A 25,207-nucleotide genomic window follows, 5' to 3' on the forward strand; every position below is an offset into this window, starting at 1 on the left:
CGCGAGCGTGCTGGCGTCGTCCGTTTGCTTAGGATTGACGCGTCGCCGGGAGACAGCGCTCATCTTCGTCTCAAGCGCGAGGTCGATGCCCGGCGCGCCCCCCGTTGGAGTGCTGGCGTTGTCGACTCGCTCGACGGCCAACGAGGCGCCGCCTCCTGCTTGGCCTTGGTTGCCCCGCCTCCTCCTCCTCCGTCGACGGGGAAGAGGACGGGGCGAGCTCGAAGGTTGTTCTTCCACCACGCGGGGAAGACGTCGTCGATCCCGCCGCCGGCGGGCGGACTGTCGGCCGCCACTGTCGCTGTCGCCCGGCGGTGGAAAGAGTATCATGTCGTAGTTGCCGTCGAGGGACATGAACTCAAGGCTCCCGAAACGGAGCACCGTCCCGGGTCGGAGAGGTTGCTGGAGACTACCCATCTGGAGCTTGACGGGAAGCTGTTCGTCAACACGCAGCAGGCCCCTACCTGGCGCGCCAACTGTCGGCGTTTCGAGACCGGGGGGTCCCTGAGCCGACGAGTGAAGTGTCGCCGCGTGCCCCAGCCCAGATGGGTCGACGCGAGGCCGAACGCGAAGGGGGGGGAGTGAGGTGACCGGAGATGGGCGTGAGAGAGGTGGAAATCCTGCGGCCTTCGTGTTCGTCCCGCGCCCAGGTCGGGTGCGCTTGCAGTAGGGGGTTACAAGCGTCCACACGGGGGAAGGAGCGAGCGGCCTCACATGAGCGCCCGTCTCGTCCTCATCCCCGTGCGGCCAACCCTCTCTAAGAGGGCCCTGGTCCTTCCTTTTATAGGCGTAAGGAGAGGATCCAGGTGTACAATGGGGGGTGTAGCAGAGTGCTACGTGTCTAGCGGAGGAGAGCTAGCGCCCTAAGTACACGCCATCGTGGCGGCTGGAGAGATTTTGGCGCCCGGTTTGTGTGATGTCATGGCCGTCGGAGGAGTGCTGGAGCCTGGCGGAGGGACAGCTGTCGGGGCCGTCGAGTCCTTGCTGACGTCCTCTTGCTTTCGTAAGGGGGCCGAGAGCCGCCATCGTCAGGGAACGTGCGGGGCGCCATCATCGCCTATCTGGCGGAGCGAGCCAGATGGGACGCCGGTCTTGTTCCCTGTAGCCTGAGTCAGCTTGGAGTAGGGTAATGATGGCGCCTCCTGTTGACGTGGCCGGTCCGCGCCCTAGGTTGGGCGATGTGGAGGCTCCTCCGAGGTCGAGGTCGAGTCCGTCTTTCGTGGTCGAGGCCGAGTCCGAGCCTCTAGGTCGGGCGAGGCGGAGGCCGTTGGCTGAGGCCAGGGCGGAATTTGAGTCCTGGGGTCGGGCGAAGCGGAGTTCGTCGTCTTCTGGGGCTGAGCCCAAGTCCGAGCCCTGGGTCGGGCGGAGCGGAGTTCGCCGTCTTCCGGGGCTTTGCCCGAGTCCGAGCCCTGGGTCGGGCGGAGCGGAGTTTGCCGTCTTCCGGGGCTTCGCCCGAGTCCGAGCCCTGGGTCGGGCGGAGCGGAGTTCGCCGTCTTCTGGGGCTTAGCCCAAGTCCGAGCCCTAGGTCGGGCGGAGCGGAGTTCGCCGTCTTCCGGGGCTTTGCCCGAGTCCGAGCCCTGGGTCGGGCGAAGCGGAGTTCGCCGTCTTCCGGGGCTTAGCCCGAGTCCGAGCCCTGGGTCGGGCGGAGCGGAGTTCGCCGTCTTCCGGGGCTTAGCCCGAGTCCGAGCCCTGGGTCGGGCGGAGCGGAGTTTCCTATGGTGTGCGGCCGGGCCTGACTGCCTGTCAGCCTCACTCTGTCAAGTGGCACCGCAGTCGGAGCGGCGCAGGCGACGCTGTCTTTCTGTCAGACCGGCCAGTGGAGCGGCGAAGTGACGGCGGTCACTTCGGCTCTGTCAGCTGAGGGGCGCGCGTCAGGATAAAGGTGTCAGACCACCTTTGCATTAAATGCTCCTGCGATTTGGTCGGGGTTGCTTCTTGGCGAAAACAGGGCCTCGAGCGAGCCGGGAACATGTTCGCCGCTGGAGGGGGGCCTCGAGCGAGGCGGAGATCCTCCGGGGTCGGCTGCCCTTGTCCGAGGCTAGGCTCGGGCGAGGCGTGATCGAGTCCCTCGAATGGACTGATCCCTGACTTGATCGCACCTATCAGGCCTTTGCAGCTTTATGCTGATGGGGGTTACCAGCTGAGAATTAGGAGCCTCGAGGGTACCCCTAATTATGGTCCCCGACAGCTTTAGAGTTCCTTGTTGGAGGCGTAGGGGACCTGACCGTCCCCTACATTTAGCGGACAGGATCCTTTACAGGACCTTGTTGGAGGCAGCCTAAAGCCTCCTGTACTCTAAATATAGAAAACCAAATGGTCCTCTACGCTCTCCAACAACGTCCTCTAAACGATCCTCTAAATTTGGAGGACGCCGCTGGATTCTCTATATATAGAGTTTCTCTAAACTATCCTCTATCCATTTGAATACTTTAAATAACCGGTTTAGCAAAACTAAAATATGTACAATACATTTAAGAGTACGACAAATACGTATGTACAAAAATAAAAAATAAAAAATGTCTCTAATATAGGTATTTGCGTATAGAGAACGTGATTTAGAGATGTTGTTGGAGAGAAAAGAGATATAGATGATAAAATCTTTTAGAGGAGACTGTAAAGGAGAGATATAGAAGATAGATATAGATGACGTTGCTGGAGACCGTCTAACACATATTTTGTATGTAAATTATCGTGATATTATATGTTTCTTTTGCAATATACAAAAAATCCTAATTTATTTATATGATCGTTTAAATACTGTTTTGCAACGTAAACTGTGTAGTTTTTATATTGGTGCAGTGGAGATAGACCCAATCGGGCATCGGTCGCCCTCCGCCCCTATCCCATCCTCCATGTCAGTATGTCACCACCTCCCCCGTCCGGCCGCGCCGCGCCGTGCCCGACCCAACCACCACGCCACTTCCCTCCCGTCCCGTCTCGTTCTCGTCGCACCTCGCCCCGCAGGGAAGGGGGTGCGCGCTCGCTCGATCCGTGCGCGCCAGCCAGCGCCATGGCCTCGGACCAACAGGCCCTCTCGGTCCCGGTCCCCGTCCCCGTCCCGTCCAACCCTAACCCGAGCGCACTAGCCGACCCGACCCCGCCCTCGGCCTCCGCCCCGCGCAAGCTCCCTATCAAGCGCCGGTCCCCGCGGCCGTCGTCCTCGCCCCCATCCTCCTCTCCGGACTCCTCCGACCCGCTCCGCGCGCCCGCGGCCGGCGGCGGTGGCGGCGGATCTGACAAGCAGCAGCAGCCGCCCTTCAAGTTCCAGCGCATCTGGTCCGAGTCCGACGAGCTCCGCTTCCTGCAGGGCCTCCTCGGCTGCGGCGCGCAGGGCCTCGTCTTCCCACGCGACCTCAACGTCTTCTACGACCGCTTCTCCGAGTCCATGCCCCAGCCCTACACCCGCGCCCAGCTCTCCGAGAAGCTCCGCCGCCTCAAGAACAAGTTCCGCAGCATGTCCGCGCGCGTCGCGGAGGGCCTAGACCCGGCTCGCCTTGCGCCGCACGACCGCGACGTGCTCCACCTCTGCTCCAGGCTGTGGGACCCCGCCAACGCCGCCACGTCGCCCTTCGTGGCCAGCGCCGGAACGTCCGGGAACAAGCGCCGCCGCGCCAACCTGCAGGGCACGTCACTCCCTCCCCCAGACGCGTCTGGGGATAGCAACTCCCATGACTACAATGGGATTAACTCCTCTGCTCCCTGTTTGTTTCCGGATGGTTCCAATGGCGAGGATATGTTTTACCTTGAGCAAGAACCTGGGCACCTGGGCGACCATGAAGGTGCTGCTCCGGTAGCAGATAGCAGATTCGGTGTTATTGTGCAGGAGCAGGGTGTTATTGTGCATGAGCAGGGTGAGGCCGTGGGTACTCTCCCAAATGGGAACAATGGAATTGGCAATGAGATGAATGTGGAGTGTAAAATGGTGGTGCCGTGCAGCAACGAGCATCGAATGGCGAATGCTGTCCTAGATGTGTTTGAGGAATGCCTGAGGGAGGCAAAGAGTAATGGGGTTATCAATGGTGGCAATGTGGACGGGAGTGGTGAGGAAAGCGAGCTCTCCAAGCGGTGGAGAGCGCAGAGGATGGATGAGCTTGATGTCTTAAGCCGGAGGCTGAGGTTGCTGGTTGAGTATGCTGCGGCGGCTGGGCAGTGAAGCAGAGATTTTGGTGGTTTTGGTGATGTTCCTGCCACCCTTTTCCCCTTTTGTATAGAAGCTAGGTTCCTGTGCTATGCTTTGGAATGTATTCCTCAGCTGGACCCTTGCCTTTAGAAAGCTTACTATATTTAACTATGTACCCTTGAGTTTAATAACTCGAGCAGCATAATAATCTATAATTTTAACGCTGTTATTTGCATGGGTTCCTGCTGTTTGATATAGATGATAGCCTTGTTAATGTAGCTTCAGGCTTTCAAATTTCCTCTTTTTCAATTAGAAGCTGTTGTACTTGTAACTTGTAAGCTGTGAGAGAGTAATATTATGTTTCCTTGTTAACCGCTTGTAATGCTTCTCTTATAGCTTCACTACAACGTCTACATTCAGCCTGCAATACCCATGATTTATTTGCAAGCGCTTCCTCGCTTGTCTGCAGCGCATCCACACTTCCACCCCACCACGCCACCGGCAGCGCCCGCCTGCTCCAATGGCTTCTCCTCATCCCCGCCTGCCTGCAGGCTGCAGCCGCCTTCCCTCTGGGCTAAACGGAGCTCCATCAGAGGACGATGGAGCTGCTTGGGCTGGTGGATAGGAGTGGTGGGATAGCGCCCTTCACTTCGCTCCTGGCGGCGGTATGTGGGAACAAGCTCCAAGGATGTGACAGTCTCCTCTGCGTGGTGCTTTCAGGGCTGGTCTCCTCCTTGCAGGCAATACAAGGTTTTGGGTGTGTGGGTTCTAGTGGTACCATGGCGTTGGCCCATTGAATCCATGGAGGAGCAGGTGCTCCATCACCTTGTGTGGGCAGTGGTGCCAGAAAGGCAAGATCATAGCCATCTGTCCGTTTTGCTGGTATTGCGGCATCTTTGACCTGTTGTGGTGCAGGCTGCCGCCACCACCACCATGATAGTTTTGTTTTCATCCAATTAATTTTGTTCTCTTTGTTTTGTTCATACTCATTTGTGCTATAATAGGAAGAGGCAGGCCGCAGGTGTGGTTTGGTAGATATCCAGAATGATATGCTGGAGCGGGAGACATCCCTGACATAACATTGGGAGCAGAAGAGAAACTGTGGACATCACTGCAACCTGAGGTGAGAGCATATGTTCAGTTTGGTAGTGTTCACTTTAATTAGATCTAAATTGCACTCAGAAGTTTCAATCCGTTTCTTGGAATGGATGGGGATTATTTCAGCTTGTGAATATGTTCAGTTTGGCTTGCAGTACCAGTGCTACTTTGTTTGATTGAGTACACTAGTGTTTAGAGTTGTGAGCTGAGCTGCATAGAGCTAATGTAGAAGGATCCAATGCATGTTCAATGTTCCACTGGTTAAGATTAAGACTGCAGGCACTTGTATGTTTCTATATATAATCGACCATGACATGTGTGATAATTATACAGGTAGGAATACCATGCAGATGCATTCGCTGGTTGAGTGCTATAGTTGGGACCAATATCAAACTTCTGTACTTGCAAAAGGTGAAAATAATACATGTTTATTCCAGAAGGGCGGGCTTGGTGCAGCGGTAGAGCCTACCGTCTGTAACCGGAAGGTCCCGGGTTGGAGCACCAGTCTCTGCATATTATGCGAGTAAGGCTTGGCGCTTAAAGATACCCTTCCACAGATCCCGCACAGTGCGGGAAGCCTACGGCACTGGGTATGCCCCTTTTTATACGTTTACAGTATAATATGTGGAAGCCAATATTTTATATCAGGGAAAAGAAGTAGATTCCACCGTTCATTGCCGATTGAACAATAATGTGTATAAGTAGTAAGATATGTCAGTCTAATTTAGCACAGCTACACTGTTAGTAATGGACTTTAAGCGTCTATCTAACGACGAAAATTTTGACAGCTTCCGTAAATGAGCAAGTACAGCATAGCAGAATTTTGTCTCTTGCGCTCCGAGGAAAAATATCAAGAAAATTGAGAAGAAGAGGAATTTGTTCCATGACTACAATGTGATTAGCTCCTCTCCTCCCAGCTTGTTTTCAGATGGTTCCAGTGTTGAATATGTTCTACTTTAAGCAGGAAAGCAGGCAACTAGACAATCACAAAGGTACAACAGGTCATCTCCAACAGGCCGTGTAAACGCCAGTGCAAAATACTGTTTTACACTGTAGATTGCATTGTTTGCAGAGTGAAGTTTGAAATAGTGAGTGAGATAAGGAGCAGGATAAAGAGTCTGCTGGAGATAGTCTTACACCACACATCAGGCCGTGGCTGCTCTCCCCAATTAGAACAATGGAACTGGCAATGAGACGAATGTGGACTGCAAAATGGCAGTGCATTGCAGCAGCAACACCCAATGGCAAATGCTGTGCTGGACGTATTTGAGTGCCTGAGGGACGCAAAGGTTAACAGGATATCAATGGTGACCATGTGGATGGAGGTGTTGAGGAAAGCGAGCTTGCCAAGCCGTGGAGAGTGCAGAGGATGGATGAACTTGACGTCTTAAGCCGGAGGATGGACGGGACTTGATTTCTTAAAGCCGGAGGTTGAGGTTGATGCAGGGGCTGCGCAATGAAGCAGATATTTTGTTGGCTTTTTGGTGATGTGCTGCTGCCACCCGTTGCCCATATGTTACTACATGTATTGAAGTTAGGCTGGCTTTGTTACGTCTTCGTCAGTTTTGCTCTTACCTTTCCGGTCTAGAAAGCCTCGGGCTATTATTTCCGAGTTTAACAATTTGAGCAGTACTAATCTACGATTACTGGATTAGCGTTGCTGTTCGCATGTCTTCCTCTTGTTGATCGCTGCAGATGATAACTTTATTCATGTTCTTCAGGCTTTCACATTCCCAATTAGAAGCTATTGTACATATAACCATTGAAAGAATGATAGAAGCTATTGTACATATAACCATTAAAAGAACGATGTCCTATTTTTCTTGTAAGCCACTTCTGTTCTGAACGATTTCCCCTAGCATCTCAAACTTCAATTTTGTCTTCTGCTACAACGAGTTCACCGTCGAGATCCTTGTCGCTGGCAGGTCTTTCGCAATACCTCCGCGTGGAGCTGGGCGAATTCATGGCATTCATCACGGTGAGCAACATCCTGCTCGAGCTGAGCACAAGATCGGCTCCGGATAACCTCCGCCACCCGCGCCGACGAACAGCGAGCGGTCCGCCGCTAGCCGCAGGGGAAGAGATGAAAAAAAATTACTCACTAGTTCTGGCATATGCGGTTGCGGAAGCACCGGGGAGAGATGAAAATTTATATTGATGGGTGAAAGTCAACCCTTTCGTTGGCTTGAGGCGACAGGCAAAAATCATGAAACCAAACGATAGACAGGCAAAGACCAGGCAGCTGTCGATCCAAGCCGTGGAGACGACTGGATGATCTGATACATTCAAACGGGACAAGGACAGTACGGACAGTTGGGTGTGGTTGGTTCGAGTCTCGACAAAAATTGCAGGCAAAAACTGCTCCAGGGGCAACAGTTGCCTAGCCGGGCGGACGACGACGAGCAGCCAGGCAACTCACCAACCAAACAGATAAACAGAAGCGCAGGCAGGACTGCAGGTCCACTTTGCCGTGCCGATTCCGTGTTCCGACGCTTTCCTCCCGCTCGCGGTCGCGGTTGCGTCGCGGATAGGGTGGACAGAAAAAAAAATCGAAAAAAAATGAGCCCGTCCGTCCAAGCCGCAACGCGATGGTGAGGGTTGGTGACCGACCGGACCGATCAGCCCGCCGGCTCGCCGTCCAGGTGACGCAACGCCGGTCCCCGGAAAAAGACAGGCGCGTAGAAATCCACCACTGATGCTGATTGCTGAAACGGAAAACGGGAAAAGAACGAACGAGACGGTCCTCCTGCTACTGGACACCGCGTACTGCGTCCTAGTCTACTATGCTAGTACTGGACGACGCTGCGTACTGCACTATGCTACTGGCACACGCACCAGAATCTAGCTGACGCCGTAGTCATCATCGTCGCTTCCTTCCGTGTTCACCTTCAAAGATGCTCATCGGCCAATGGCGGCATGACGCACTGAAGGAGGACTCGTTTCCAACGGCAAGAAAAGGAACCGTAGTTACATGTTCAGTCTAGGGCTCTGCTTGCTTTTACTGACGTAACTGACCCTTTTTTTCAGTCGCCGGCGGGCTAATTACCACCGACTCACCCACTAATGCGAATTACTGACTCAGCGCCCGTTTTTTTTCTTTCCGTTTTCGCGATATTTCTCGGGTTCGAAGTCGCGCATCCGGCATCCTCACCTCCCTGGAGAGATTTTGATATTTGCCATCAGCAAGAAACAGGTTTGTAAAATTGCCATTAGACCCACATTTCATAGACCCAGCTGGACCCACAATTCATAGACACAGTGGTAATTATAACAGGAAGACAATATTGTGAGTGGCAAAAATCCAATTATCTCCGCTCTCGCAATCCTGTCATTATCACTAGTCCCCGCCCCACCTCCTCTCCCTGTAAAGATTTCGTTCGTTCCTCTTCCGGGTTCCTGATCTCGGTCTCGGTCCCCGATTCGACCTGTGGAGTCTTTCCTGCAATCTGTAGCAGTAGCACGTTGCCTCGGGAGGAGTTTGTGCGTTCCTCCAGAGGAGCCGAGTCCGTCAGTGGTCGCTTGCCACTAGCGCGAATCACGTCCGGGTTGCGTCCTCCACTCCGTGCCAATCTAATTCCGGGCGCCCGGGGAAGGATTCGGGACGGAAGGCACTGGTTTCTGTGCTTCCTTGGATTCCACGGTGAAACCAGCCTGCGTGGTCCGCGCCGGCTCCCACCGCATTCCGGCGAGTCCCGAGTAACCTCGCTGTGGGGGGGATGGTGTCGCAGGCTCCCATGGCAGGGGCGGGCGCGGGCGCGGGCGCCAACCTCACCGCGGCGCTGTGCAGGAAGAGCAACCGCGTCGCGCGGGTGCTCGCGTACGCGCTGCTCGAGTGGGTCCTCATCGCGCTGCTTCTCGCCGACGGCGTCTTCTCCTACCTCATATCCCGGTTCGCCGCCTTCTTCGGGCTCGCGCCGCCGTGCGCGCTCTGCTCCCGCCTCGGCGTCGACAGCCTCTTCGAGACCCACCCCCGCCACCGAGGCGTCGGCGCCGAGCCCCTGCGCCGCTTGCTGTGCGACGTGCACGCCGCCGAGCTGTCGCGCGTCGGGTACTGCAGCGCGCACCGCCGGCTCGCGGACGCCGGGGACATGTGCGAGGATTGCGCCGCCGCGGCGGCGGCGGCGCCCGGGAAGGCGTTGCTGTCATGGATGGGCCAGAGCGAGCTCGGCGAGCGGGACCTCGCCTGCGCCTGCTGCGGCGTCGCGCTCGAGAGTGGCTTCTACTCGCCACCGTTCTTGCTCACCGCGTCGGCGCCCCGTGGCTCAGATTGTGGGCACAAGGAAGAGGAAGAGGCAGCCAGGCCAAATGGAGACGTGGTCTTCGTCTCCGAGGAAGGTCCTGTGATCGAGCTTTTCGACGAGAAGCCATTTGTGGAGGGTGACTCAATCGGCGTCTTGGCTTGTGGTGCCGAAGTTGTTGCCAATGTTGAGCGGCTGGTGCCTCTTGAATCAATTGACTCGTTGCCCGTCGCCATGGCCACCATGTTATCTCAATCCGGTGTTGAAGGAAAGGAAGCAGTTGATCATGATGATGTAAGGCAGAATAACGTGGATATGGAGCACACAGTTAGTACCGATGAGGAGACAATTGTCATGACATCTGATGATGACAAGGTTGATGATGTGGTTGATCGGCTGATTGATGAACATATTGCAGCCGTAGTCTTTGTGCCAGCTTGTATAGAATCTACGCCTAACGATGGGATAAATGCAGGCAAAACGGTGGAGGCCTTTGCCTTTGCTGATCATCAGTGTAAGTCATTCCTCCTTTGATAAAATTACCTTTTCTGTCATTCTAGTTTAGCCATACTGACTATAACTCTGAACATCGCTTTTATTGTGTCTGAGTTTATTAATGCATTTCTGTTTGTTCTGCCCACCTTTAGTGCTGAATCAGAATTTAGTTATTTCTATCTACCAAATGGAGTCAAGGTTCTGCCCATTTTTTCACTGAGCTGTGCTATTGTACATTTGTACCACTTCAGTCATTCTAGATTTGGGATAGCAGTGGGATATTCATTGCGTTTTTACTGTCATTATATCTAATGAACCTATAGCTGAACACTTGAACTGGTGGGGAAAAAAGGGGAAAAGTAACCTAAGAAAAATTGATAGGATGGAATGGACCTCTCAACAGAATAGAAGGCAAACTATATAATTTACTGTCCTTGAAGTTGTTCCGTGATGTTTTTCTCTGTTTCAAGGTAGTTAGTCATACACCTTGTTTTCAAAATATTAAATGCAGCTGCTGAGGATGACAGTGGATTGAAAGATAAGGATCAGAAAATATCTGATATATCTGAGGATGAGCAAGCCGAACAGGCTACTCCACAACAGGAATTGTGTGCTATGCCGACAAATCCTAGTGACCATGAAATTGTTGAGAGGTTAGACAGAAGTATTGACTTGGAGCATTTTCCACAGGCTAAGTCAAAGCATAAAATGAACTCTATGCCAGTGGAAGCTTCTGAGCATGTCACTGTAACTCAGATTGAGGAGAAGCAGGTTCAGCAAGCTGAGGTAACTCAGGAGTTGGATTCACTACCAATATGTTCTAGGGAGCAAGCTGAGGTAACTCAGGCTGGGTTGGAACAAGATTGTGGCTCTGTGCCAATTGATTCTGGGGAACATGGTTGCCTGACTTCATATGCTCATACTGATGTTGAGCAAGCTGAGGTGAAGCAGAAAGTCACTTCTGTAACAAGAGATGTTCTCGATTATGCAGCGGGCACTTTTAATGTTAACACAAACACATGGAAAGGTAAGATGCTGAGACCACAAGAACGTTGTTTTTGTTTACCAATATTAGTGCATTCTGATTGTTATTTATATTATTATTGTGTAATTTTTTTTTGAAACTCATTATCAAATATTAAACAGAAGATATTGAAGAGGATCCAACTGAAGCTGCTCTAACGGCCATATATCAAATTTCTTACGAACCTTTGACAAACTTAGACAAGTTCTCTCCGGATCATAGTGTCTCCGAAGAAGACAGACAGCTTAATGCGCTGACTCATATCGAAGATATATGTGATTCACAGGAACCGCTGGATTCTAAAGCAGCTGTTTCTGATGCTAAATCTGTAGATTCAGGTGTTGCTACTTTGTCTACTGATCTTGAAAGCACGGAATTGGTGAATGCCGATCAACTAAAATCTGCTTTGGCTTCCACACGCAAGTCATTGAACACCCTATATTTTGAACTTGAAAATGAGAGGAACGCTGCTGCTATAGCTGCTGATGAAACCATGGCGATGATAAACCGCTTGCAAGAACAGAAAGCTGCAATGCAGATGGAGGCGATCCAATACCAGCGGCTTATGGAGGAACAGTCAGAGTATGACCAAGAAGCACTGGAGAGGCTGAACGAACTAGTTGTGAAGAGAGAGAAGGAGAAGCAAGATCTGGAGAGAGAGCTCGAGCTGTACCGCCACAAGGTTCATCTCTACGAAATAAAGGTGAGGAAAATGTCCAGGCACAAGGCTGATGACCAGAACGGATCGTCGTCAACTTCATCGAGCGCCGAGGATAGTGACGACCTTTCACAAAGCTTCTATGAAGGTGATGAATCTTCCCACGGTCTTAATGGAAGCAACGGGAGTATTCCCACAGATGTCGTGCTACAAGAAACTGCCAGACATCTCGTTATCATCGATGGCTCTTTAGCTGATTTTGAGGAAGAGAGGCTCTCCATACTGGAACAGCTTAAAGTGCTAGAGGATAAGCTTTTTGATCTCGATGATGACGATGAATCCGATAGCAGGAAGCATTTCCCAGAAGAAAACCACTTCAGCGGTGCCTCGAACGGTTTCTCTGACGACGATAGCTGCTCTAAACTCCGTGACAAAAGAAGAGTTGTAACCTACAGAGGAAAGGAACTCCTTCCGTTGTTCGACGATGCTACGACTGTGGAAGCTGGAAATGTCCCCAATGGTGACGAGGCACATCATCCAGCAGAGGCTACACTGGACCTCGCTAGAGAGCGACATAAGCTTGTGATCGCCAACGAAATCGATCAAGTGAATGAGAGGCTACAGGCCCTTGAGGCAGACAGGGAGTACATAAAACAGTGCGTGAGGGCCTTGAAAAGGGGAGGCGAAGGGTTCGATCTTCTCCAGGAGATATTGCAGCATCTTCGGGACCTAAGAAGGATCGAGCAGCGCGGAAGGAACTCTGGGGAGCTTTCGCCTCATTACCTACATCTTTACACGGACTGAAGGTAAGGTGCTACAACTAGTATTGATATTTTGCTGGGTTTTTTTTTTAATTTTATTTTCGACATGGATGGTGACAGAATGATTGTTCTCTACTAAGAAAAATGGTTCATTTTACTTGTTGGGTTCCAGATCAGCTGCAAAGTCTCGTGCCCAATATTGCTTGAAGATGGAAACCATAGGACAATGATAAGGGGAAAAAAGGATTGTCGACTAATAACTAGCATTGTCATTGGAGAGGTTTCGTTGTTGGTTCCCGGAGAGGAGAAAGGAGCTCCTCCTGGAACAGTCACAGTCTGTTCGGAAACGCCATCCGGAAGGCAGATCGCGGAGCAAGTCTGTCTGCATTCCAAGGTCCAGGGTTAGTGAGCTGCCCGGGTCCATGGGGGTGTGCTTGTGGGTTGTGGCGGCAATCATGGCCCTGTGCAAGCTTTTAAAAGAATTCATTTATCCTGAAAACATGCCGATGCCAGCTTTGCTGCCGGATACGGATAGAGTGGGCTTCACTAGTTTTTTTATATATTTCTTTTTTCCCTCCTAAATTCTTTTCCTGTAAATCCTCTAGCTGTATGTAATGTGCTTTGGGCTTCTGGAATGATGGAGGGTGTTGGGTGTGTGCATAGCAATAGCATGACTATTGTTCGATAAGAGCGTGGTCTTTGCCTTTTGTTCTTTTTCGCTCATTTTATTCCGGATATGCAATCTTTCGGTGCGAGTGCTGCTTTATATATATAGTTATTGAACTCTGGAAGCAACCGGCGTCATGCACCATGTACGATTGGTTTAGCTGTCAAGGGTCATGAGAGATGACCAGTCGATCGCCGGTACATGGATCACCAAACAGTCTGTTGGGTGGGTAGGTCCGGGTGGGGTGGACCTGCCTGCCTCTACCATGTTCTAGTGCTGCTCACCGATGCATGAGCATGACGAGCTCGCTGGTCCTGTGCAATGTCTTCTCTGTTGTTCCGGCACTGGTACTTGTACTACTAGCTTGTACGCTGTCAGCAACAGCTTGTCTGTTGAAGCAGAGCTCCGGTCGACCTCCTGGCCTTGTTGAGACTTGAGAAGCTCGGCTAGTGCAGGCAGCAGACAGCGTGGACTGTGGAGTAGACCAGTCAGTAGCCTTAGGCCTTGTTTGGATAAAGATGGATTGAAGTGTATTTTAGGTATTGAAAGAGAAATTAGTTCATATTACACTTCAATACATTTTATACCATCTCAATCCACTCCAATCCAAAATTACTCAAACAAGCTCTTATCGGTCTGGACAGGGGGGCGAGGTGAGGGAGAAGGCCGCGAGATGCATCTCAATTCGCAAATCTCATCCAGTGAAACCGAAGGAGCAAGGACGACGATTGTTTTACCTCTAAGCATGGACCGGGCAGAAGAAGGCTCTGGCTGTTTGTTTCGAATTAAAGTTGGTTTTAAACTACTGCAGTTGTAATAAAAAAAAGATAAAAACACTATATAAGTAGTACAGGGCGACACGGATTAAAGCGTCATGATGCGAGATGTGACAGGGGGGCAATCGACGGCTCGCGCACGGCTCGGCTGGCCGGCTGCATCAACCTCGGTTGCCTCCTGCTCCTCCGGCGGTAGTGTTGACGTGTTGTTGTCTCTAGCAGCTTCTGCAGCCAAATGCCGCTGCTAGTACAGTAGAATAGTGAGGACATTAGTGAAATCATTATTTTTTATAGCCCCCAATGCAAAGAGGAGTTATCCGGGGCCCAATTGTTTGGGTGTATGTAGGTCGATCTAGCTTGTGTTGACATAATGCAAGAAATAACTGTTCGGGTTTCTGTATATCGATTTGGGCCAAACTCGGCCTCAACATGCATGATTCCTTCACCAGCCTGGTTCTACAGAAAACGGGATTGAAGAAGTTCATTTCTCGTGGGCTTTCTTTCGCGATGCAGCTTGGGTGCTTTGGGCCTATTGTTACCGGATAGGATCAAAAGAAAGTTCGTGCAATCAATCAACAGCTCAACGTAGTTTGCTCTCAGACCAATATTAGAGGGGCTTCGACTCTATCTTCTCCCGCGGGAAAAAAAATCAGAATCATACTAAACGCTTAAAATAGCTTCTACCGAAAAGCACATAAAAAGACCGAGCTATTTTATACTAGGTAGGAAAAGCTACAAATCCTAACTTTACCGACTCTGGCTATGCTTCCTTTTAATTTTGCAAAAAGCCATAAAGAATAAGAGTTTCTTTTGCCATACAATTTGTGAATTGGTTTGACTCCAACAACAACAAAAAACTGCATTTTTTAAAAAAAGGCTAGAGCTAAAACGGTTTTTAGCAATCTAGAGCTCTATCAAACATGCTCTATGGAGTGTTTGTGATGGCTCCGAGTTCTATGAGTTGTAGTTTATAATATCAATTTAAATAGTTTTTAAAATATTTTTAATCTAAATAATAAACGAAATAATTTATCTAAATATTTTCTAAAAGCTTACAACTCTCGCTTTATGATTTTCTGAAGTATCTAATGACCTAGTCCACTAAATCTATAAAATTTATAAGCTGGAGCTATCTCAAACATGACCTAAATAACCAATAAATAAATAAATCTCGCATCAACCAGAGAAGAGAACCAAACAACAAAGATCGAAACAGCCAGTTGCCACATTATAAACCGTCACTTTTTATATCATAAACTCTATAAACCTTTTTTTATCTTTCTACGTACGTAATATCCATCAGGGACGGAGGCAGCGGTGGGACGAACGGGGCTCAAGCCCCTCCTACCGCTACTGAGTCTATGGAGCTCCACTTGACCTTCTCATAAGATTTTTAGCGTATATATACAACGTAGAAGAGCTTCTATACTATAGTGGTTTAGTTCAGCACCTTCTAATTTTTTTCTGACTTCGTCCTTAATCTCCATGACACTTGGATTTTCTTCACGTCTAAATTCTTTTTATAGCTAGATTCTCTTTTTGAAAGAAAAAAAATCTGAGCCCTACGGCTTAACACGACTTAACCGTAGGTGAATAGCTACGGACCTACGGTTGACCTGTTCCCTAAACCGTCATCCGCCCCACACTCAGCAAACCTTTCTCCCCACTTGCCGCATCGGCGCCGCCGGGATGAAGCGCTCCGCCGACGCGATGACTGAGCCGGTGAAGCCTGTGTTCCTCACCAAGGCGGAGCGGGAGCGCCTCGCGCTTGAGCGCCGCCAGGCCGCCGTCTCCGACCAGCGCCGCACCGCGCTCGACCTCATCCAGTCCCTGCCCCGGCCCCCTCCGCCGCCGACTTCCGGTGGTCCTCCCCCGTCCGGCTCCAACCCCGCACGTCGCGACTCCTCCAACTCCAACCGCGACTCCGACCGGGACAGGGACCGGGACCAAGACCGGGAACGCCGCCGCGACGACGACTCCCGCCGCGACCGATATCGGGATCGAGATCGAGATAGGGACCGCGACCGAGATGACTCCTCCCGCCGCGACAGGGACCGCGACCGGCGCGACCGTGATAGGGACCGGGACCGGGACCGCGACAGGGATCGCGGGGACCGGGAGAGGGACCGGCTGGAGAAGATTGCGGAGCGGGAGCGTGAGAAGGAGCTCGACGCGATCAAGGAGCAGTACCTCGGGTCCAAGAAGCCCAAGAAGCGGGTTATCAAGCCCTCTGAGAAGTTCCGCTTCTCCTTCGACTGGGAAAACACCGAGGACACCAGCCGGGACATGAATGCACTCTACCAGTCGCCGCACGAGGCCCGGCTGCTCTTTGGCCGGGGCTTCCTTGCCGGCATTGACCGACGTGAGCAGAAGAAGGCGGCAGCTGTGCACGAGAAGGAGACCCGTGCAGAGCTGCGGCGCAAGGCTGGTGTGGAGGACCGTCCGGAGGATGATGCGGTAGATAAGAAGAAGGCTGCTGCTGCTGAAATTTATGATGCTTTCGATATGCGTGTGGACAGGCACTGGTCCGAAAAGACACTCGAGGAGATGACTGAGCGGGATTGGCGAATTTTCCGTGAGGATTTCAATATCTCCTATAAGGGTTCTCGCATACCCCGACCGATGCGAAAGTGGAGTGAAAGCAAGCTTGGCACCGAGTTGCTTCGTGCTATTGACAAGGCTGGATATGAAAAACCGTCACCAATCCAGATGGCTGCCATTCCGCTAGGTCTACAGCAGCGTGATGTTATTGGTATTGCTGAGACAGGTTCTGGAAAGACTGCAGCTTTTGTACTCCCCATGTTGTCTTACATTACCCGATTGCCACCCATAAGCGAGGAGAATGAGGCCGAGGGTCCCTATGCCGTTGTTATGGCACCTACTCGTGAGCTTGCTCAACAGATTGAGGAGGAGACTGTGAAATTTGCAACCTATCTAGGCCTTAAAGTTGTCTCAATTGTTGGTGGCCAGTCAATTGAGGAGCAGGGTTTCAAGATTAGGCAGGGCTGTGAGATTGTAATTGCCACACCTGGTCGGCTTCTTGATTGCTTGGAAAGGAGGTATGCTGTTCTCAACCAGTGCAACTATGTTGTGCTCGATGAGGCTGATAGGATGATTGATATGGGCTTTGAGCCACAAGTTGTTGGTGTCCTTGACGCGATGCCATCGAGTAACTTGAAACCTGAAAATGAGGATGAGGAACTTGATGAGAAAAGGATTTACAGAACTACTTATATGTTCAGTGCCACCATGCCTCCTGCTGTGGAACGTCTTGCTAGGAAGTATCTCCGAAACCCAGTTGTTGTGACAATTGGTACGGCTGGCAAGGCCACTGATCTGATCACCCAGAATGTGATCATGGTGAAGGAGTCTGAGAAGATGCCACGGCTCCAGAAGATACTCACGGATCTTGGAGACAAGACTGCCATTGTGTTCTGCAATACTAAGAAGACAGCGGACATGCGCGCCAAGGATCTGGACAAGGCAGGCTTCCGCGTCACAACCCTACATGGTGGGAAGTCACAAGACCAGAGAGAGATTAGCCTTGATGGATTTAGAAACCGTCGGTTCAATGTTCTTGTGGCTACTGATGTTGCAGGACGTGGTATTGATATTCCTGATGTTGCACACGTGATTAACTATGAGATGCCTAGTTCAATCGACACATACACACATCGCATTGGAAGGACAGGTCGTGCTGGAAAGAAGGGAGTAGCAAGTTCATTTTTAACTTACGAGAACACTGATATTTTCTTTGATCTGAAACAGATGCTTATGCAGAGCAACAGTCCCGTACCACCTGAACTTGCAAGGCATGAGGCATCAAAATTTAAGCCAGGCTCAATTCCTGATAGACCTCCAAGGCGAAATGATACAGTCTTTGCAAATCATTGAAGTAATCTACCTTAGAAGAGACTGAAGATCTTTGAACTATTATGAGCTCAACTTCTACCAGATGGAGGGACCTAGTTTAGTATTTATGAGGTACAAAACTTTGACGGTTAGAAATATGTACTTATGAGGTCCAAAAACTATGATGATTAGATTTGGTTCTATTTTTCTGTTCGGAAACTGGCTTTATTGTCGTAACTTTAGTATGTTTCGGTGGTGATTTAGCAGTGGACATGTGTATCATATCAAAATTTTTGTGCTATTCTTCAAGATTTGACATGGCTGGTTTCTAGTATCTTGAATATGTTCTATGAATGCTGTTTTATATTTGGTAGCATATTGCTCTGGAGTCATTAGTATCTCGTATATGTTCTATAAATGCTGTTTTATATTTGGTAGCATATTGCTCCGGAGTCATTCTTTTTATCATTTTTTTGCAGAGGGCATATATTGTATCAGATCTTCATTATGGAGATTGATCAATTGTGGTTCACATTTCATTTATCTGAAGAGGTGCTGTTAATTTCTTATCATTGCCTTTTGTGTTCCCGTTATGTGGTTTAATGTTTGATTTTATAGTTTCATCTTGCTTGTGTTCAGAATAATATGGTTTAATGGTTAAGCAATATGCATTAAACTTCTGAGCTTATGTAGTGTCAATGTTGTTGGTGCTTAAGGAGTAGTGTCGAAGTTGGTGCTAAAGGCAGTCGAATCACTAGTTGCTGGTCATTCTGGGTAGAACCGTGTAGCAAAAAGATGCATTTTCATCATCAGATCTCAAAATGAGACATCTGCGATTTGTCCAGTGAGTAATTGACCATCAATGTGTGTGATCTGTTCTAGGGAACTGAACAGATGTTCATGCAGAATAACCTAATATGATATTTGTAGATAGTGTAGCACATATTCTGCTTAAGATTCAGTAGTTAAACTGTTTATCATGCTTTTATATTAGATGCTCTGTGTGTTGGTCATATGCTTGTACTACAGTGTAATATCTTATCTGTGGTGTTGCATTGGAGCTCACGGTCCTAGAACTGTTAGGCACAAGAATTTATGTTAGGGAATGCATTTTGATAGTCGAGACACCTCACACCTGCCGTCCAAATCTCAGCAAAGGATGGCATACTTTTTTATGACAGATATACGCCTTCTCATATTGCAGTGGTAATTTACTCGTCAACCATGCAGTTAATGTGTTCTATAATTCTAGTATTAAATAATTTTACTTATTGCACTGATATGTTCCCTGGGATTTTTTTTTTCTATTTGCAGTTTGATTATGAGATCACGCTGAAGTAGTGAAGTGAAGTATGTTAAACTGTACTTGTGGGTGTTGATTTTTGTCAATTGTTGAAACCTTAGAGAGAAATCTATACGTCTAGAGAACTGTACTTGTGGGTGTTGATTCTTGTATGGTGTTGTGAATCTGTTTTCTATCTGAACTGTTGCATTGCTTACTACTAGCTTGATTTGAAAATGGGTTGTAATTACCGCTGTTTTCTTTGGAATTTACTCCTAATAGATAAAATTTATCAAGTACCTTATCTATATCGGATAGATTCTTCGGCAACGATTGGTATATATTTTGATTTCAAACAGTAAAGTCAAGCAATAGTAAGATGGGTACTGTTTGTACGAGGAATCTGGAATTGACTGTCATTTTAACCGGCTGTTTGTTCATGGTATCAATCTTTTCGCTGTGTGATCTGGATACCCTTTACCTATTCCGCTTTTTCCTTCCCTACTCCGTTTGTCATGGTTAATTGATCAGGTTTAGGCCTGTTTTGATCCTTGTGGTAAACATTTTGTCGGCTAATTTTAGCACCTTAACCTCTAAACAGGTCGACTAACAAATTGACTAATTGTTTTAGCACCTTAACCTCTAAACAGGTCGACTAACAAATTGACTAATTGTTAACTGGAGCGCTGACAAACTGTTTACCCATTAGCTATTTAACCTTGCTAATAGATCATATAGAGGGAAAAATGACTAATTTTTGCTAGCTAATTATTTGTTAGCTAATTATTAGCCATTAACAAACAATAAGCTAGGAGGATCCAAACAGGGTCTTACGGCAACTTCAACAGGCTGGGTAAACAGCCTGTCCTCCGTACAAAATTAGAAAACCCCGTGCAAACAGCTTCCAACAGGCTCGCAAGCTCGCCATTGCATCTTGCTCGGCGTCGCATCCCGGTCGCTAGCTAGCCCTCGAGACTCGCCATCTCTAGGCCGACACGCTGTCCCACCCCTCCTGCTCCCTCCCGCGCCCTCCCCCTCTGGTTCCCATGCCCGCGCGCTCTCGCTCTGGTTTCTGTGCCTTCACCCTTGCATCCTCGCTGCCGTGTACATCTCGCGCCCTCCCGGGTTTCCTGTGCCCTTGTGACCTCGCCGCCATGTACAGCCCCTGCCGCCGCCTTCTTCCCTCGCATCATCGTGTTCCCAGCCAACAGAGGCTGAGAAATTTGAGGTGTAGACCGGATCTGTAGAGAGCATTCATCTTTCCCAGTTTACGCCAGGCAGGGTGCTTGAGTGGAATTCGTTCAATCTGGTGAGTAAATTTTATCCTTGTCTGCATACGTGCTTAATTTGGTTGTGTATGCAGTGCAGGATGTAGTCTAATATAACCCAGATGAAGATAAATTTGTTCCTGTTTCAATGGTGTTTGTCGTGCAAGATATTAACTGTAATATAACCATTTCATGGTGTCTGCAGTGCAACATAATATTGGTTTTATATGTTTACTTACAAGTACAATCAGAAACTTGGAAACTGTAACGGAGACGTTGTTTCATGTGAACTTGGAACTTGTCATGTTGTTCCAGTAAGTTTCTGTCTCCAAGATTAAGGTTTCTTATTTATGCTATAAATTCATACTGGGGAATAGGGATTGCCTGCAGAACTAGCTGTGAAGCAAAGATGGTTCTATTTATAGCTATCTTTACTAATAGCTACTAAATGTGGCCATGCTTGTAAAACGCACGATATTTTCAGTTTGAGTTCCAATATTCAGTTCTGTTGCCAGATTTCAGTTTGTTCAGATTTTGCTTTATCTGTTCCAGTATTTAGTTTTGTTGCTTCGAAGGGAGATGTCTACCATTTGGAGATCCTGCTCCAGTTTCTTTACTTGTTTATTAATCTGCAGATTCCTGAGCGCCATGTTTCTTTCTTTGTATCTTTGTTTACTAAGCTAGGAGCTACAAGCCGACCGGGAAACTGCGGTAAGCCAGCAGGGAAATTCTTCCTTATGAGTTAGTAGGCTCAGCTGCAACTTTGTGGTTAAAACTCTGCAGGTCCCATGCATTTTTTTTTATTATGGAAACAAAATGTTCCACCCTTTTGCAATCTCTTACATACGGCCTTACAAATCGAAAAAAAACAATCATCCATCGTAAACATTCTTTGAAATAAAACATCAACAAATCAAGCTCCTTTTAATCTAGCATTGGACCTCCATCCATGGCTTGCAAAGATCTCCATAGCCACCACCTCTAAGGATCGACATACAACAAGGATCTCGTGTTGAGGTTGTTCTTTCTGCAACAATCTCCAGAATCTGAGCCAGTATGTTGCCCTGAAAAGAACCTGCATAATTGATGGTTTTGGTTTAAAAGTAAAAACAACATTATTGCGACAAAGCCAAATAGGCCAAAACATTGCCGCCACTCCAATTAGAAGTTTTTTTCTATGTGTTGTTCCCTTGTTAGCAATCCAGGACCCAATTATATGATTAATATTGTTCGGTCTCTCTATATTTAAGGCAAAGTAAATAATTCTCCAAATATTTCTAGCAAGGTAACAATCAAAAAACAGATGTTGAATAGACTCATTTTGATTACAAAATCTGCATTTTAAACAACCTTTCCAACCTCGCTTAGCTAAATTGTCTTTGGTGAGAGTAACTCCCCTGCCTAAATACCACAAGAAAATCTTAATTTTCAGAGGAAGATTTAGACTCCAAAGTATATTGCGATTTACAGGGGGAGAATTCATTAAAAGAAAGTACATTGAGCGAACTGAGAAAAGTCCATCTTTGTGAGCCCCCCAAATGAATTTGTCTCTCAGTTCTTCTAAAGAAACGGTTGCCATCAAATTTAATAAATTATGCCACTCAACCTGCTTCACTCCGATAATAGATCTACGAAAGGATAGGTTGGGTATATTTCCATTCATAACATCATTGACTAAAACATTCTTTTTACGCACAATATTAAAAAGGTTCGGACAATGGTCCTTAAGTGGCCTATCGAGGATCCATCTATCCTCCCAGAACCTAGTCATTTGACCGTCACCTACATCGAACCTCCCCCTGCTCAAGAAACTTTCTTTAATTTTCATGAGTCCAGACCAGAAATGCGAGTCTCCAGATTTTCTCACTATTTGAGTAAGTGATTTGGATCCGAAGTATTTATTTTTCAAAATTTCCTGCCATTTACCGTTCTCATTTAGTAACTTAAAGAGCCATTTGCTAAGTAAACAAACATTCTTAATGGCAAGGTTGGCAACCCCCAAACCACCGATCTCTTTAGGTTGACAAATAGTCTTCCACTTTGTTAGTCTATATTTCTTTTTCGAATGTCCGCCTTGCCAATAGAAGCGAGAACGAATGGCATCTAATTTTTGTAACACCCCCGCCGGCACCTCAAAAAAGGACATCATGAAAATGGGTAGGCTGCTCAAAAATGAATTAATTAGCACAAGACATCCACCAGAAGAAAGTAATTTACTTTTCCAGGAACTTAATCTTTTTTTGAATCTATCAATAACACTCTGCCATTCACTATTTCGTAACCTACGATGGGTCATAGGAATCCCGAGATATTTGAAAGGTAATGAACCAATCCCGCAACCAAAAAGATGAGAGTAATTTAGATCATACTCCTTAGCTAAACCATAGCAAAAAAGCTCGCTTTTGTGAAAGTTGATTTTTAAACCCGACATTTGTTCGAAAGCGGTCAGGAGTAATTTCACGTTACGCGCATGTTCCAAGTTACGATCCATAAAAACAACAGTATCGTCCGCATATTGAAGGATAGAAAGTCCCCCTTCCATTAGGTGAGGAACCACTCCCGCGAATTGGTTATCTTCCTTCGCTCTTGAAAAGAGTATCGCCAACATATCCACAACTATATTAAAGAGAATAGGAGAAAGGGGATCACCTTGTCGAAGGCCCTTATGTGTAGTAAAGAAAGGCCCAACTTCATCATTAATTTTAATCCCGACATGCCCCCCCAGAAACAATAGATTGAATCCAAGCACACCATTTCGGTGAGAAACCTTTCATTCGCAAAGCCTGTTGTAGGAACGACCAATTTACTTTATCATAGGCTTTTTCAAAGTCAAGTTTTAGAATTAGGCCACTCAATTTTTTCCTTTGCATCTCATGGATAGTCTCATGAAGCACGATTACACCTTCAAGGATATTGCGACCAGGCATGAATGCGGTCTGCGAGGGATTAATAAGCTTATCTGCAACCACCCCTATTTTGTTTGTTAGGACTTTAGTAATAATCTTAAAACTGTTGGGTCTATGCTTCGGCGCCGAAGGTCTTCAAGTGAGAAGCGGCTTAAAAAGAGTGAGCAGGTATCTTCGGACTCGTATCAGAAAGGGAAAAGCTACAAAGGTTGACACAGCGCCGAAGCTGTGAAGCAGGAAAGCTTCGGCATGTTCGCAGAAAAGGGAACCGACTTAAAGATGAAAAGGCCATTTAGACCTCGATAGAGTGCTATAGAATTATCACCAAATGTAAAGGGCATGTATGTAATTTTGTATGGGTTGTACCCCGTGCCTATAAATAGGTGAACAGTACCCCCGTACTGTTCACGTGGACTTGGCGTTTGCTTTTGCGTCACACTTGTATTTTCATCTCCTTCCAAGCCGAAGGTACATTTATAATTCGATATTGTTTTTATTTCTCTATGATGATATAATAAAGTCAAATGGATAATGTTATGTGATTATTCATGCTATCTTTTATGTTTCATATGCTTCGCCTTTTATTAATGTATACTGTGATGATGAAGGTTCGTCCTTCATGACCTTCGTCCGAAGATCGTTATATCCTAAGGGAAATAATGCTTCAAAGGACGAAGGACTTTATCGTTTAACATTCTCTGTGTTGCCTTGCTCTTAACTCATAGCATTTGAGAACAAGTCCCCAACATTGGCGCCCACCTCCGGTGAACTCACTTCCACTTTTCGAGCTGATGGCTTCGATCAACGACCAAGCTGGAGCTGCTTCGGACCCGAAGCTGGTGCTCCCGATCACAGGTGGCTCGTCCTCAGAGCCAGCTAACAAAAAACAGAAGAAGGAAGCACAGAGAAGGGTACAACATGTTGGGGTGCAAGGACCCTTCATCAAGTCAAGATGGTCTCACATTCCTATTACCTTCTCCCAAGAGGACCTTCAGCTCAAAGATTACCCACACAATGATGCCATGGTTATCTCTTGTGTTATCAAAGGATTTCTGGTCCACAATGTCTTGGTTGACACAGGCAGTGCAGCTGATATCATATTTGCTAAGGCCTTCAGACAAATGCAAGAGCCAGAAGATAAGATTCATGATGCTACACATCCTCTCTGTGGCTTCGGAGGAAGACAGATTGTAACATTGGGCAAGATCACCATGTCAGTGACCTTCGGGTTCATCAACAACACTAGAACTGAGCAAGTTGTGTTTGACATTGTCGACATGGAATACCCTTACAATGCAATTATTGGTCGTGGTACTCTCAATGCCTTCGAAGCAATCCTTCATCCTGCCTATCTTTGCATGAAGATACCTTCGGATCAGGGACCCATCGCTATCCATGGAAGTCAGGAAGCTGCAAGAAGGGCCGAAGGTAATTGGACTGACTCAAAAGCAATCCATAACATCGATGGAGCTGAAGTTTGTGAACAGTACAAGTTCAGAAGGGAGAAAGTAGCTTCAGCAGACCAGCCGAAGCCTATGCTCTTATGTGAGGACATAGCAGAGCAGAAGGTGCTGTTAGGCTCTCAGTTATCCGAAGAGCAGGAGAAAACCTTGATAAGGTTTTTGTTCAATAACAAGGATGTTTTTGCATGGTCAGCCAATGATCTCTGCGGAGTTAATAGAGATGTTATCGAGCACTCACTCAATGTCGATCCATCCTTTAGACCCAGAAAGCAAAGGCTTCGGAAAATGTCAGATGATAAGGCCGAAGGTGCTCGCAACGAAGTCAAAAGACTCCTCAGTGCAGGAGTTATCAGAGAAGTGAAGTACCCAGAATGGCTGGCTAACACTGTTATGGTAAAAAAGGCCAATGGCAAGTGGCGATTGTGCATCGATTTTACAGATCTTAACAAAGCTTGCCCGAAGGATGAATTCCCACTACCAAGGATAGATTCTTTAGTTGATGCAGCAGCTTCTTCAGAGCTCATGAGTCTGTTAGACTGTTATTCAGGCTATCACCAAATTTGGATGAAGCAGGAAGATGAGCCGAAGACTAGCTTCATAAC

General features: G+C 48.0%; 3 protein-coding genes and 1 long non-coding RNA gene across 9 annotated transcripts in view; 3 read left to right on the forward strand and 1 right to left on the reverse strand.

Annotated features, from left to right (window-relative positions):
* The first annotated feature begins 2,908 nt into the window (after positions 1–2,908).
* LOC100193110 (uncharacterized) lies at positions 2,909–4,487 on the forward strand. Its single transcript, NM_001138272.1, has one exon. The coding sequence runs from the start codon at positions 3,008–3,010 to the stop codon at positions 4,148–4,150; it is 1,143 nt and encodes a 380-aa protein (NP_001131744.1). The 5' UTR covers positions 2,909–3,007; the 3' UTR covers positions 4,151–4,487.
* A 3,956-nt stretch (positions 4,488–8,443) lies between these two features.
* Positions 8,444–13,103, forward strand: LOC103625957 (myosin-binding protein 2). Of its 2 annotated transcripts, none has more exons than XM_008646356.4 (4): positions 8,444–9,967; positions 10,460–10,975; positions 11,095–12,436; positions 12,564–13,103. In XM_008646356.4, exons 1-3 carry the CDS (start codon positions 8,932–8,934, stop codon positions 12,432–12,434), a joined length of 2,892 nt encoding a protein of 963 aa, XP_008644578.1. In that variant the 5' UTR covers positions 8,444–8,931; the 3' UTR covers positions 12,435–12,436; positions 12,564–13,103. The 2 variants fall into 2 exon arrangements, with proteins under 2 accessions (XP_008644578.1, XP_008644579.1); XM_008646357.4 differs by having other exon boundaries at positions 11,098–12,436.
* Positions 13,104–15,347: 2,244 nt separating this feature from the next.
* Positions 15,348–19,276, forward strand: LOC100281521 (uncharacterized). 5 transcript variants are annotated; one of them, XM_020553329.2, is made up of 4 exons: positions 15,348–17,525; positions 17,603–17,818; positions 18,166–18,238; positions 19,001–19,276. In XM_020553329.2, the coding sequence occupies exons 1-2, from the start codon at positions 15,524–15,526 to the stop codon at positions 17,635–17,637; spliced, it is 2,037 nt and encodes a 678-aa protein (XP_020408918.1). In that variant the 5' UTR covers positions 15,348–15,523; the 3' UTR covers positions 17,638–17,818; positions 18,166–18,238; positions 19,001–19,276. The 5 variants fall into 5 exon arrangements, 4 of the variants coding, with proteins under 4 accessions (XP_020408918.1, XP_020408917.1, XP_035823895.1 ...); XM_020553328.2 differs by having other exon boundaries at positions 15,348–17,818; positions 18,166–18,892; NR_164199.1 differs by having other exon boundaries at positions 15,442–17,818; positions 19,001–19,248.
* A 1,873-nt stretch (positions 19,277–21,149) lies between these two features.
* The window catches only part of LOC118471985 (uncharacterized), a 42,212-nt gene continuing 38,154 nt past the window's right edge, over positions 21,150–25,207 (reverse strand). The window contains exon 2 of the long non-coding RNA XR_004849352.1: positions 21,150–21,311. This is a non-coding gene — a long non-coding RNA (uncharacterized lncRNA). The remainder of the gene's footprint in view (positions 21,312–25,207) is intronic.

This window comes from Zea mays, chromosome 5 (assembly GCF_902167145.1).
Source record: "Zea mays cultivar B73 chromosome 5, Zm-B73-REFERENCE-NAM-5.0, whole genome shotgun sequence".
Classification (NCBI taxonomy): domain Eukaryota; kingdom Viridiplantae; phylum Streptophyta; class Magnoliopsida; order Poales; family Poaceae; genus Zea; species Zea mays.

Coding starts and splice junctions, on each gene's coding strand:
- LOC100193110 (NM_001138272.1), top strand. CDS start 3,008: ATGGCCTCGGACCAACAGGCCCTCTCGGTCCCGGTCCCCGTCCCCGTC.
- LOC100281521 (XM_020553328.2), top strand. CDS start 15,524: ATGAAGCGCTCCGCCGACGCGATGACTGAGCCGGTGAAGCCTGTGTTC.
- LOC103625957 (XM_008646356.4), top strand. CDS start 8,932: ATGGTGTCGCAGGCTCCCATGGCAGGGGCGGGCGCGGGCGCGGGCGCC. Junction 9,968..10,459: donor TGCCTTTGCTGATCATCAGT/GTAAGTCATTCC, acceptor TATTAAATGCAG/CTGCTGAGGATGACAGTGGA. Junction 10,976..11,094: donor TAACACAAACACATGGAAAG/GTAAGATGCTGA, acceptor AATATTAAACAG/AAGATATTGAAGAGGATCCA.